Genomic DNA, 12,051 nt, shown 5'->3' on the forward strand with positions numbered 1-12,051 from the left:
TGTCCAAGGAAAACATTTGAGAGTCACACTAGAATCCTTCTTTCCCTACTTCCCACATTTGGGAGGGTCATCAAGACCTGTGCATGTTCCCCATAAATGTCTTCACCCCCCTTTATCTCACTTCCACTGCCCTTGTGCCTTCATTCTCTTGTCTGAATGACTGCAATTTTAACATGTTCAGCTGATTGTATCACGCTCCATGTTCAAAACAGAGCTATCCAAAGATTGCACATTCCCATAACTTGGTGTTTGTAACTTGGCGTCTGTGAATCTGAAAAGAGAGAAAAAACATATGAGCATGGACATGCATCTTGAGAAAGGAATGGCTCTAATCACACTCAGAGGGGTCTGGGATCCAAAATGTCTACTAATCAATGCCTTTAGTCTAAATACATTCTGTGGTCCAAAGTCAAGGTCATCCGTGAGTTGCTTCCATCTACTCATCTAGTGCCATCTGCTGGCACCCTCTTCCACCTAGTTTGTCATGGACCAGCAGTACAGGTTTCTTGTAGCATCCAGAATGTGCCATTTGTTGTTTTCCAGGTCTCTGTACAGGCTGCTCTTCCTGAATGCCCGTTCTTTCCTCCATCCGCCTTCTGCCTTCAAGTGCCACTTACAGAGCTCTTCCGCCCAGAGCCTTTCATGGACAACCTCTGCTCTCTGCACTCCCACTGAGCCTTTTAGCGTTCGCTGTGTCCTACTCTAATTGTTAGTTCACAGCTCTGTCTCTCCATGTGACCGCAAACTCGTGAGGGGCTTGGCTGTGCATTTTCATTCCTAAAAGCATCTGTCAGGTGGAATACACAAGTGAAGGGAGGAATCAGCTGTAGGACAAATATGTGGCCTTTTTTCCTCTTAGGTGCTCTTGATCAGACCACAGAATGGATAAAAGAATCCGTCAGTGAAGAATTACTTTCTTTGTCTGACGCTGCTGTAACTCCTGGGGTGGAAAATAGCTCCAAGCCAAGCCTGAGTCCTACACTGGTGCTAAATAACAGTTACTTGAAGCTGTTGCAATGGGATTATCAGAAAAAAGAATTACCCGAGGTGAGTGAGTTTTTTTTTTTTTTTTTCTGTCCCCAGGTTGTCTAGTATTTAAGTTCTAACTCTGAATTCAGCTGACTTGCCTGTGTTACATGTGTTTTAATGATTTTACTAAAAACCAATAAAAATGGGAGTTTGGATATGACATTGCTTATTTTACATTTTCATGGTATTGAGCTTCCCTTTCTATTTTTACGTTTTAAATAAATATGCTAGACACTCATGACAGATGGAACACGTCTTCAGGAACTGACAGAAAAGCTGAATCAATTGAAAATTATTGCCTGCCTGTCCCTAATTACCAACAACATGGTGGGTGCTATTACAGAAGGCCTGCCTGAGCTTGCAAACAGGTTAAAAAGGATTTCAGCTGTTCTTCTTGAAGGCATGAACAAAGAGTAAGTTCCAAATGTTTGTATGTGCTCCCTTCCATATTACGGCTCTGCGTGTGTTTCAGAGAACGAGAACGACCTTGGGCATCTGGGTGTGATGTTCAGGACCAAACTTTAGAGAAGCTTATCTATCTTACACCTCCTTTTTCTAGATTTTCTTTTAATATCTCCGAAAGCTTAGATGTCCTCTCGTAGGAAGGGAGAGCTGTTTTCCATAACCAGTGCCAGGAAGAGTGTAGTATATCCACTTGGGATGGGTGTGTCCGGGAGCTTTTCTTTGACAGCACTGTGGGAAGAACAACCAACCAACAGAAATCCACCCCCTTCAGTGTTTCAAATGGCCTATTCAAAAAGTGTTTTCCAGGCTGGATTCTTAGGACTCTGTCACTTCTCTGCAGTGAAATGTTTGCTGACTTCCCCAACCCGCCCTTCCATGGAGTCTTTGAAGGTGATGACAGTTCTGTCCTTCAGAGATGTGATACAAGTCCAGTGGAGGTTTTGTTTTGGATAAATTCATCTTCTGTATCAAACCGTTATTGACTGTTAGAGTCCAGTTTAGATTTTTGCATTTAGGTCATCCTGTTGGAAATCCTAAGCCAGAAAATGGCCCTAGTCTCGGTCAATGGCCAGATGTCTCCATAGGTCTTATGTGGGCCAGCTCCTCCTGCTAGACCTCCTTTCCAGTGTTTGAGGGGTACAAGTCCTCTTTTTCCTGCTATTGAAAGGGGATGTACGTGTCTTCCCATTCTCCGACCCATTACTCAGACGGCATATACATTTTTGATAAAATCCTAGAACATTAAGAGCCAAATGGAACCCGAGTGGTTACAGAATCCAAACTTCTCATTTTTAGCTGATGCTCGAGTAAAGAACAGAAGGTGCCTTGGGCTGCACCACCAGAAAAGGCCTGAGTCCTGGTCTGACTCTTTCAAGGCCCTGCCCTTTCTGCCGATGCTGGTGCCAACCAGCCAGGCTTCTTTATTGCATAGTCCAGGACTCAAGTTCTTTAACAAAAATAAATCTCTTGTTTTGCAGTTGGTCTTATCTTAGCATTTCTCCACACTAGGTAACCATTACTGTCCAGAAATTTTTATTTATTAAGCCTGTAGTCAGCACCCTGTGCTGCTTAGGTATTCATGTAAAGCAAATAGAAGGTGGTTACTAGTTTGGGTCAGGCAGACCAGGATTAAATCCAAGCTCTGCTATTTGCTTGTTATAGATGCTTGAATATGTTCTTGAATTGTGCTGAGGATCACTTCCTCGCCTGTAAAAAGCAATTGTAACTGTACTGACCTTGGAGTTGTAAGAATTTAAGATGGTTCATGTGAAGCACTTACTACAGGTGTCTGGCATATCGTATGTGCCTGATGAATATTAGCTATTAATAACTGTTCTGTTGTTAAATCACCCTCCATTTAGCTTTTTCTGGTGGTTTATCTGGCTCTGTATTTGTTCTGTTAATTTTTTTTCCCTGTGTTAGGAAATAGACACAGTCAATTCCCAGTTGCCCTCATTATGGATGGGGTAAGCATCCATAATGTAAAAAAGCAGACCATCCCTAATAATCAGTCAGCCTGCCTCTCATTTATATTTGATTGGATAATGCATCTTGAAAACTAGCAAAAAGCTTGCTTTTTCTATTGTGACTAGAAAACCATGGTATTAAAATTAATTTTTTCCTTATCCTAAGAACTCACTAGTTAAAAGCAGGAGAAAGTTAAGGCAGTGTCTTGTAGTGGAGAAAAAGTCAGGAAGTAAAAGGTTTTGTCTCATACAATCTACTCTTGGATTCTGGAACCCCAAAGGTAGGTACAGTGTAGGTGCGTAACAAATTCCAGACGAGGCAGAAACCAAGATTTTTTTCATTGTTGTTAATGATGACGATAATAAAAAGCATTTTGTTTTTTCTTCTTCTCATTAAGCATTGACTACATGCCTGTCAGTCTGCTAAGAGCTAACACAGGCATATAACAAGGTCCACGGGAGAGGACCTTGAACCCAGGTCCACATACTCCGTGATTTCTACTCTCACTCACTCATTATACTGCCTTCTATCCTTGGGCCCTTCTCCCATCCTTTCATTCCCATTTTCACAGAGTTACCTTACATACCTTTTCTGGCTAGGGAGATGCAGTTTTTAATTATCATTCCCTAATAAAGTAGATCCAGAAAATTTCCTCATTACCACTTTTTCCTTATCATTTGTATAACCCACTTCTTTGTTACTTTTCACAGTTTCTTCATTGCTATATATTTAGGATTATTAATCAATTATTTGAAATTAGTTAGAAGATGGCACTTACTATCTTTGGTTATGATCAGTCAGGAGTTTTAGATAATTTAACCTCTGAACATTCTGTTGTTTTGATTGGTGTTATAGATTTACTTCTCAAGCACAGATAAATGAATTGATTCTGCCCCATTTTCCAAGCACATTAAAAAAAAAAAATGAGTGAAACCACTCAGACCAAAGTATTTATATTAAGAAGTAAATTGATGTTTTCCATTCCCTTCTGATAGCCCTGCATGTACATTGGGTTGTAGACTTATTTTTTCAAAAAATACATTTTTCTGATTCTGCCTTCCTGTTTAAACAGTACTTAAACAATGAGTGGTTTTGAATATTTAAAAATCTGCTCCATTTGAAGGCTGGGGACTGGGAGGAGTGACTATTTCCTAAATTCATTCTAATGGAGGTAATTGTTGTCAGCATAAGGGAAAATTGATGGGCATCTGAAACAAGTTAATTAAAATATACTTTCCCTGGTGGGATTTTATTTTTATGTGTTATAGGACATCTAACTTAAAAGAAGTCTTGAATTCAGTTGGTGTTCAGACTTGCGTTGAAGTCAACAAGAGCCTGACGGAGAGAGGCTTACCCACTTTAAATGCTGAGGTTCAAGCTAATCTCGTGGGTCAGTTTTCAAGCATCGAAGAGGAGGATAATCCTATTTGGACCTTGATTGGTGAGTCTTCATTTATTTGTTGGTTTCTGCTTCAATTCCAATTCACTTTAGCTGGCTGGTTTTGACTAGTGCCAGTCAAATTTTAGTCTGAAACACATGGATTGCTTTCAGAGGATAAACGTAAAGCAGTGTTAACATTTGCAAAGCTCTGGGACTAACTGCTTCTTCTGTGTCTATCTGTAGTGGGGTAGGAGATGGTCCCAGGCTTACTGTCCTAGCCATGCAGCCAATAGGTTTTATGAAGAAAATGACACAGTGCTGCAGTAATGTTAAAATCCTAAAATCAGTTGTACCACTTCCTCCTGCTGGCAGTGTGCATGCAGAAAGTAGAGAGCGGCTCTTCTCGAGTAATCCTGAGGGAACTGAGGCCCCTTTCGTGGTCAGGCGTAAAGAGACAAAGAGTAAAAGGCCTGGAACCGGGAGGTCAATGGGGGGAGGCTCTTCCTGTACGTTGGCCTGAAAGGAGCTATCTCAGCATCATGCTGTGTTGGTGAGTTGGAAAAATGGAGAATTGCTCTCAGTTAGGGCTTTTTCTGTTACTTGTGACAAAAACTCTAAACCTGTCAACTAGAGGCAAAATGAGCATTTCTTTTCTCACGTCACTGAGACGACCAGGAGCAGGCCTGACTGCTGGTTCCGCCTAGTGGGAGCTCAAGTTGTGTCCGTGGTTTTCCCGTCTCCGTGTCTCAGCACAGCCTTCCTCTGGGCTGGCCGTGGTCACAGACTGTTCCTGTGACAGCAGGATGGCTGCGGCTCCAGCCCATGTCTTTCCAAGGTTAAATGAAGCAAAGTACGGGGAAGCTGCCTCCCTGTTAACTCAACAGCGGCCCCAGTATTGAGGCTCATTAGCCTGGCTGTCTGTATTCTTTCTTGAATCATCACAGTGGCCAGAGGGAAGGAACTTAAGCCCGAGACATGTGAGCCAGGGGACAACCTTCTTTACCAGTGACACGTGGTGAGAGGAGGGAGGTGATGGTTCCCCTGGAAGAAAATCAGGGCATTGTGGCCGTAGAAAGGGGCACAGGCTAGTGTGTGGCAAAATGCAAGTGTCTACTACAGAGGCTGAGAACCAAGCCTAGAAGGAGAGTAGAATTAGAATACACCAAAGTGCAACATTGCTGCAAAAATACAAATACATTCTATTTGTTTGTGGCTCTCAAATGGTTTGCCTTGTCCTTATCCCTGGGGCTCAGAGTGCAGGTCCACAGCCCGTTTGTGTGGCTACAAGGCTTCAGCTCCCCGCCTCCAGAAAAGAGCATGGCTGATGCACAGCACTGTGGGCAGCAGGAGAGGCTGCCACTCAGAGGGGACAGTTGGTGAGGGCAACAAACAGCACAACCACAGCCAGCTGGGACTGGGCCCTTACCCTGTGTGGGCTCATATGCTGACACGGACCTGCCCTCACAGCAGGTGGGGTGGTCTCCAGCTGAACCAGTGGTCCCTGGGAGATGGTGTTCCTAGAGGCTAAGGAGTGGCTGGGGGACTGAGACACTGCATAGCAGACCCTGCCGTGGACTGCTGGATGTCCACTAGTGTGCAGGCCTCAGAGGACAGCCTCACGTTGGCTCAACTGCTGTGTCTCCATGCAGTGCTGACAATGTTATGGGTGAATGCCTGGGGGCCGTGAAGAGGTTCAGTAACTCTCACTGAAGGTCACTTAATTAGCTGAGGGCAGCTTTGGGTTCTTTCCTAGCCTGACTCCAGAGCTTACATTCCTAACCACTCTGACTCATGGGAGTCAGTGGGAGCCCTGCAGCTTGTTGGCCGGTGGCCAGAGTGTCAGAGTGTGCTCTGGGCACTTGCTCAAGAGAAAGGAAGCACTTGGCAATGTCAGAACGGACAGGGACAGGAAGTGCCCCACCCCATTGGCCTCTGACGATCCATTAAAGCAACTTTTGTCCACCCAGCTCTTCTCAGCCTTACTTTCCCGAACTTCTGCAAATTGAAAACTTTTTTTTTTTTTCAAATCTCATTGAAAATATTGTTGCCCTAGCAACTCCAGCAACTTACTTCAGCGTCTCTCATTCAGCTTTGGAAGCCAAAGACACACCTTTGGTAGGGACTCTGTCTGATCCTAACTGGACAAATGCCCCTGTCGCTTTAGTCTTGGCCTAAAACCTGCAGAGGAGACAGAACCACTTGTCTGTATACTAGCAGTTTTGAAAGGATTTCATTTTGCCATTCACCTTGTGGGAAACTGGTTATATCTGTGATGAATTTAGACCTGACAGTCTATATTCAGTCGAAAGGGAAATTTGGTATTTAGTTAATTCTTAGTTTTCTGCCTATAAAGTAGTTAGAATTGATTAAGCACTTGGGAAAGATCCCTGGGATATAAGGGCTTGGCCCATGTTAACTATGGTTCTCCTTCCTGTTCCGTGTACCCATAGTCTGATTTCTGTGTTCTTAGCTGGTGTGCTGTTTATTTACCCAAAGGGATAACAGTTCTCATTGTGTGTGTGTGTGTGTGTGTGTGTTTTAAAGATTTATTTATATATTTGAAAGTCAGAGTTACACAGAGAGAGGAGAGGCAGAGATAGAGAGAGGTATTCCATCTGCTGGTTCATTCTCCAATTGGCCACAATGGCTGGAGCTACGCTGATCTGAAGCCAGGAGCCACGAGCCTCTTCTGGGTCTCCCATGTGGGTGCCGGGGCCCAAGTCCTTGGGCCATCTTCTACTGCTTTCCCAGGCCATAGTAGAGAGCTGGATTTGAAGTGGAGCAGCCTTATCACTTCTCGGCCTTTTGGCTAAGATCAAGTGTGAAGTGGAGCAGCCAGGTCTCGAACTGGCACCCATATGGGATGCTGGCGCTACAGGCCAGGGCTTTAACCCACTGCGCCACAGTGCCAGCCCCTCTCATTGTGTTTTTAGCCATTTAAAAAGATACTTCTAAAGGTAGCTTTCTTTAAAACCAGTTTTTTTTTTTCTTAAAATGTATAACAAAAAACAGGAAAAATTATTTAGGTAGTATGGACCACCTGCTGTGTAGACTATTTGTATACACACAGCATTCAAACGTAGATGTTTGTTGAAAGTGATTTTCAGTTTTACAGGTGATACACGAATGACTTCTCCTTGTTGAAATTCAGATGAGGCTGAGATCATCTTTGCTGCCTTCTCCACTCCGCACTCTTTCCCAGGTCTCATTGTTTTCAGTTTGGTGATTATAGACTTTTTTCATTCCATTCTCACATCAGTTCAATCAGCACTTACATTGTGCCTGCTATATGTCAGACCAGGAATATAAAGATACCAAAGACAAAGCCCTCACCCTCAAAGGGCCCACTGGTATCAGAGGTGAGAGACACATTCTCAACTGGCAAAAATAGGCTGTGATAGTTTAGGAGTAGGTCTTTGGGAAGCCACAGGAAGGAGGTAACTTTAGGCTTGGCATTGAAGGAGGCTTCTGACTCAGGGCAGAGATGAAATGAGATGGAAGGGCATTCTAGCAAGAGGAAACAATTTTTGAAAGATTTATTTTATTTATTTCAAATGCAGAGCGATAGAGAGGAATGAGAAAAGACAGAGAGGGAGAGAGAGAGAGTGAAAGAAAGAAATCTTCTGTCTTGTGGTTCACTCCCCAAATGGCCACAATGGCTGGAACTGATCCAGGTTGAAGGCAGGAGCCTGGAGTTCCATTCAGGTCTTCTATGTGGGTGGCAGGGGCCCAAGTACTTGGACCACCCTCCACCGCCTTCCCAGGTGCATTGGCAGAGAACTATACTGGAAGTGGAATAGCCAGGACTCGAACCAGAGCTCTGATATGGGATGCCAGCACTGCAGGTGGCAGCTTACCTCCCTGCACCACAATGCAGGTCCCAAGAGGAACCAATTCTAAACCATGTATATGGGACATTGGAAACTAAGTTCCAGGTCAGATCTGGCTGGATTGTGTGATTTTGGAGAGAAATGTTTGAAGATCAGAGCTTCATTTAATGTCATAGATGTTCAACTTTGATGGAGTGCATTTTGCAAATGTTCTTATTTGTGAATTTTCTGCTTCCAAAGGCAGAGAAAGCTGGAGGCAGCTCGAGCAGAGAAAGCCTGGAGGCAGCAGGACTGATTTGTCCAGTCCATCTGCAGCCTAATTTTTATGCACACTTGAGTGCTTTTGTGCAGCAGTAGCCTCAGATTCAGGTGCATTGAAGCAGTGAAGCGAGAAGGGTGGGGAAGGTGGGAAACTAGAGTGTATGTTGGGGCGGCCTTCCTCAGTGTCTCTTGATTGAAGTTGAGGTTGGCCACGTGTGGTGACCATATAATCTGTTGTCCAAAACAGAACCCCTTGGAGGACTCTTTTTAATTATGTCAGGACGACATGTGTAAACTTTGACTGTCCGGGAAAACTTAGATGTATAGTCACCATGACCATGTAGTAATAAAAGTGCCTAAATTTGCCGGATCTGTAGATGTTTCAAGAAGAATCCGAAATTCGGATTTCTATGTGAAACTTCCTGCTTTTGAGTGGCTTCTTTTAAAACAGTCCAAACAACAAACATGACACGGTCCAAACAAGCAGTGCCAGTTTTCAAACTCAGCCTTAGTGTACATAATTATAATCATGGACATTAGGGATTGACTTTTGTCACAGATTCCTCCCTACAAGGGCTATACAGTTCAGGCTACCCCAAAACTCCATTGCTTAAAAATATGAACATTTTGTATTCCCACAAGTCTGTGAGGAGTTGGGTAGTTTTGGGTCTTGCTGGACTCACTCATGAATCTGTGGTTGGTCAGCTGTGGCTCAGGTAAGCAGCTCTTTTTCAGATGTCTGAGAACTGATTGGCGAGAGGCTGGTCTAGGCTGCCTCACGTGGAACATCTCTGTTTCCTTCCCCTGGGTCTCTCACACTCTAGCAAGTCAAGGCTTGTTCGCTTGGTGTTGGTTGGCAGAGCGTGGACTGTGAATCGTGCCTTCTGAGCACGGGCATGGCAGGACATGCTGGCATTTCTGCTTCATTCTCTCTCGGACAAAGCAAGTCATAAGGTCCGCCAGATTCAAGGCATGGAGAAAAACACTCCATCCCTTGATGGGAGGAACAGCACACCGCTTTGTGAAAAGTTTGAGTGTAGGAAATGGTAAAGAATTGAGAACATTATTGCAATCAACCTATTATAATTTTTTGTTCTTGTTTTAAGAATTATGTACTTTAACAATGGGACAGATAAAAACATCTTTTTTCCCCCCTACAGATAAACGAGTCCAACTATACATGAAAAGTCTACTTTGTCTTCCAAGCCCTCAAAAATGTATGCCCCCGGTGCCAGGAGGCCTTGCTGTCATTCAGCAGGAACTAGAAGCACTGGGCTCTCAATATGCAAGCATTGTGAATCTCAACAAGCAAGTGTATGGACCATTTTATGCAAATATACTTCGAAAGTTGCTCTTCAGTGAGGAAGCCACAGGGAAGGTAGTTGCTTCGACTCCTACTAACTAAAGTGGATCTGGCATTGGATAAGAGGTTGGAAATTCAACATTTTGGTACCCAGTTGCTTTACATGGATGGCATTATAGATGCGGCACATTCTCAGTACCATCCATGGTACAGTGTTAGCCTGATCTGTGTTATCCAGTCATATTAGCATTACAGAAGACGTGCACATCACATAGACCCGATCTGTGCATCATTTTCAAGTTCAAAACAGAGATTTTTTTTAATGACAGCAATTTGTAATTAATTATATTACTTATATAAGACTTCTAAATGTTTTCTTAAGCATTTATATTTGGCCCATTCTTTCTTTTTTTTTTATTTAATAAATGTGAATTTACAAAGTGCAACTTTTGTATTGTTGTGGCTCCCCCCCACAACCTCCCTCCCTCCCTCGGCCCTCCGCTCTCCCACTCCCTCTCCCATCCCGCCCTTTGTCAAGTTTCATTTTCAATTACCTTCGTATACAGAAGATCAACTTAGTATACACTAAGCAAGGATTTCAACAGGCTGCACTCACACAACCGCACAAGATATAGGGCATTGTTCGACTAGTAGTGTTGTCTTTAAGTTTCATAGTAAAACACATTAAGGACAGAGATCCTACATGGGGAGCCTGTACCCAGTGACTCCCGTTGTTGATTTAACAATTGGCACTTTTATTTATGACATCAGCAATCACCCGAGACTCCTGCCATGAGCTGTCCAGGCTATGGGAGCCCCTTGAGTTCACCAGCTCTGAACTTGTTTAGTCAAGGCCATATCACAGTGGAGGTTCCTTCCTCCCTTCAGAGAAAGGCGCCTCCCTCCTTGATGGCCTGTTTCTTCTGCTGGGGTCTTGTTCACCTGGATCTTTCATTTAGATTGCTTTTTGCCACCGTGTCATGGCTTCCCATGCCTGTGAGACTCTCATGGACCTTTTAGCCAGATCCGAATGTCCCAAGGGTTGATTCTGAGGCAAGAGTGCTGTTTTGGGCCTTCGCCATTCTATGAGTCTGCTGTGTGTCCTGCTTCCCCCACAGGATCATTCTCTCCCTTTTAATTCTGTCCTTCATTATTTGCTTACACTGGTCTTATTTGTGAAATCTCTTCGACACTTACCCTATCTTTTTGATCGGTTGTGTATTTATACTTATCACTTTACCAAGTGCACTGGCATTGGTACCTGCCTCCTTGGTAAGATTGAGCTGAAATCCCCTGGCACATTTCTAGTTCCATCATTGGAGGTAAGTCCGAGTGAGCATGTGCTGACCTATATATCTCCTCCCTCTCTTATTCCCACTCCTATGTTTAACAGAGATCACTTTTCTGTTAATTTTAAACACCTAAGAATGATTGTGCATTGGTTACAGAGTTCAACCAGTGGTCTTATGTAGAACAAACAGAGCAACAACAACAACAAAAATACTAAAAGGAATAAAATAGTAAGTTGTTCCTCAACAGTCTAGACAAGGGCTGATCATGTCATTGTCTCTCATAGTGTCCATTTCACTTCAATGGGTATCATTTTAGATGCTGGTTTAGTTGCCATCAATCAGGGAGGACATATGATATTTGTCCCTTTTGGACTGGCTTATTTCACTCAGCATGATGTTTTCCAGCTTCTTCCATTTTGTTGTAAATGCCCGGATTTCATTGTTTTTTACTGCTGTATAGTGTTCCATAGAGTACATATCCCATAATTTCTTTATCCAGTCATCTGTTGATGGACATTTAGGTTGATTCCATGTTTTAGCTATTGTGAATTGAGCTGCAACAAATATTGAGGTGCAAATCGCTCTTTTTTTCTCCCCTTTAATTCCATTTGGGTATATTCCAAGGAGTGGGATGGCTGGGTCCTGTGGTAGTGCTATATTCAGGTTTCTGAGGACTCTCCAAACTGTCTTCCATAGTGGCTTTACCAGTTTGCATCCCCACCAACAGTGGATTAGTGTCCCTTTTTCCCCGCATCCTCGCCAGCATCTGTTGTTGGTTGATTTCTGTATGTAAGCCTATCTAACTGGAGTGAGGTGAAACCTCGTTGTGGTTTTGATCTGCATTTCTCTGATGGCTAGGGATCCTGAGCATTTTTTCATGTGTCTGTTGGCCATTTGGATTTCCTCTTCTGAAAAATGTCTGTTAAGGTCCTTGGCGCATTTTTTTATTGGGTTGTTTGTTTTGATTCTATGGTGTTTTTTGATCATTTTATAGATTCTAGTTGTTAATCCTTTATCTGTTGT

At 43.4% G+C, this 12,051-nt stretch overlaps 1 protein-coding gene across 2 annotated transcripts in view; it reads left to right on the forward strand.

Moving 5' to 3' along the window:
- TCP11L2 (t-complex 11 like 2) overlaps positions 1–10,179 on the forward strand; it is a 49,979-nt gene extending 39,800 nt beyond the window's left edge. For both annotated transcript variants that reach the window (XM_051846596.2, XM_002711428.5), the window contains exons 7-10: positions 860–1,047; positions 1,261–1,442; positions 4,230–4,402; positions 9,594–10,179. In XM_051846596.2, coding sequence (XP_051702556.2) covers positions 860–1,047; positions 1,261–1,442; positions 4,230–4,402; positions 9,594–9,838 — 788 coding nt within the window. In that variant the 3' untranslated portion in view covers positions 9,839–10,179. The remainder of the gene's footprint in view (positions 1–859; positions 1,048–1,260; positions 1,443–4,229; positions 4,403–9,593) is intronic.
- The last annotated feature ends 1,872 nt before the right edge of the window (positions 10,180–12,051 follow it).

Source organism: Oryctolagus cuniculus, chromosome 11 (assembly GCF_964237555.1).
Source record: "Oryctolagus cuniculus chromosome 11, mOryCun1.1, whole genome shotgun sequence".
Taxonomy (NCBI): Eukaryota; Metazoa; Chordata; class Mammalia; order Lagomorpha; family Leporidae; genus Oryctolagus; species Oryctolagus cuniculus.